The 1,099-nt window shown below is 40.8% G+C and overlaps 1 protein-coding gene across 1 annotated transcript; it reads right to left on the reverse strand.

The window, feature by feature from the left end:
* Positions 1 to 299: 299 nt before the first annotated feature.
* On the reverse strand, positions 300 to 701 carry LOC149245367 (17.5 kDa class I heat shock protein-like). The gene has a single exon (XM_089437979.1). It carries the CDS (start codon positions 699 to 701, stop codon positions 300 to 302), a length of 402 nt encoding a protein of 133 aa, XP_089294105.1.
* Between the last annotated feature and the right edge of the window lie 398 nt (positions 702 to 1,099).

A 1,099-nucleotide genomic window follows, 5' to 3' on the forward strand; every position in this document is an offset into this window, starting at 1 on the left:
GAGATGAAATGAACAGTCTCTCTCTCATGTATATAATAAAGACCAACCTAAATGAATATCATGAATTGTTTTGAGCAGTTACCTCCTGGTCTGACATGGTACCAGAGCCAACACCATTTTTGGCTTCGAGCTCCATTTTGTAACTCCCTTCTGCCATTTCTTCATAACTTTGTCCTGCATTTTCCTGCCAATTTTCCTGGTGATCTAACTTTGTCCCTCTGCCAATTTTCCTGGTAAACTCTCCCACGCTCCTCCACTTTCATGCTCTGCCACATTCTTCTCTTTGAATATTTCTCCACTTACATGCTCTGCTGCATTCTTTTCTCCCATACCTCTCCCTCAACATAAATTTGAATGGACCGGATATGAGTCTCCTGGTCAGGCTTCTTGAGGATGGTAAGAGTGAGAACACCATTCTCCATCTTTGACTTCACATCCTCATGAAGCCTAGCATTATTGGGAAGCAAGAAAGGACGTGGAAAACTACCGTGCGGTCTTTCAAAATGGTGCACCTTGTTCTCTTCATCCACTGGTTCCTCCAATACACGTTCACTGCTTATCTGCAATACACGTTGGCCTTCGTCCACCTGAATTTTGACATCCTGTTTACTAAGACCAAGAATGTGAGCCTCGAAGATATGAGCCTCAGGGGTCTCTTTCCAATCCACTGCAATGTTGTTTTCATATAGACGATATCCCATATATAACACGTTGTTGGGATCCCATAATGTTGTTTTCATAACATTGTTTTCAAAGTGGCTAACATAGTTAACGCTCCTGCGTTTGACTATGTTTAATATATTGTTTGTAAATACCATCCTTGGGCCCGAACATGCTTTGATATCTGCTCTAATACCTCTATCAGAATCATTTTTCTAGTAGCAAAAGTTTTTTTTTTCTCCACAAAAGCACATTTCTTTTGCGAGCAGAAGTATTTTTACAGCACTCAGATTTTACAATGCATTCAATCATATCTATTGCGGGAGTAGTTCTCATTGGCAAGGAGAAATATCTTGAGTGGTCCTGGAAGATAAAACATACCCTCATCTTCAATGATTTGTGGAAAGGAGTGTGTGTTGGAGACGGAGAAAAAGAGCGA

This window comes from Pinus tabuliformis, chromosome 7 (assembly GCF_031772625.1).
Source record: "Pinus tabuliformis cultivar Carrire ecotype Pingquan chromosome 7, CPIR1, whole genome shotgun sequence".
Taxonomy (NCBI): domain Eukaryota; kingdom Viridiplantae; phylum Streptophyta; class Pinopsida; order Pinales; family Pinaceae; genus Pinus; species Pinus tabuliformis.

Coding starts and splice junctions, on each gene's coding strand:
- LOC149245367 (XM_089437979.1), bottom strand. CDS start 701: ATGGGATATCGTCTATATGAAAACAACATTGCAGTGGATTGGAAAGAG.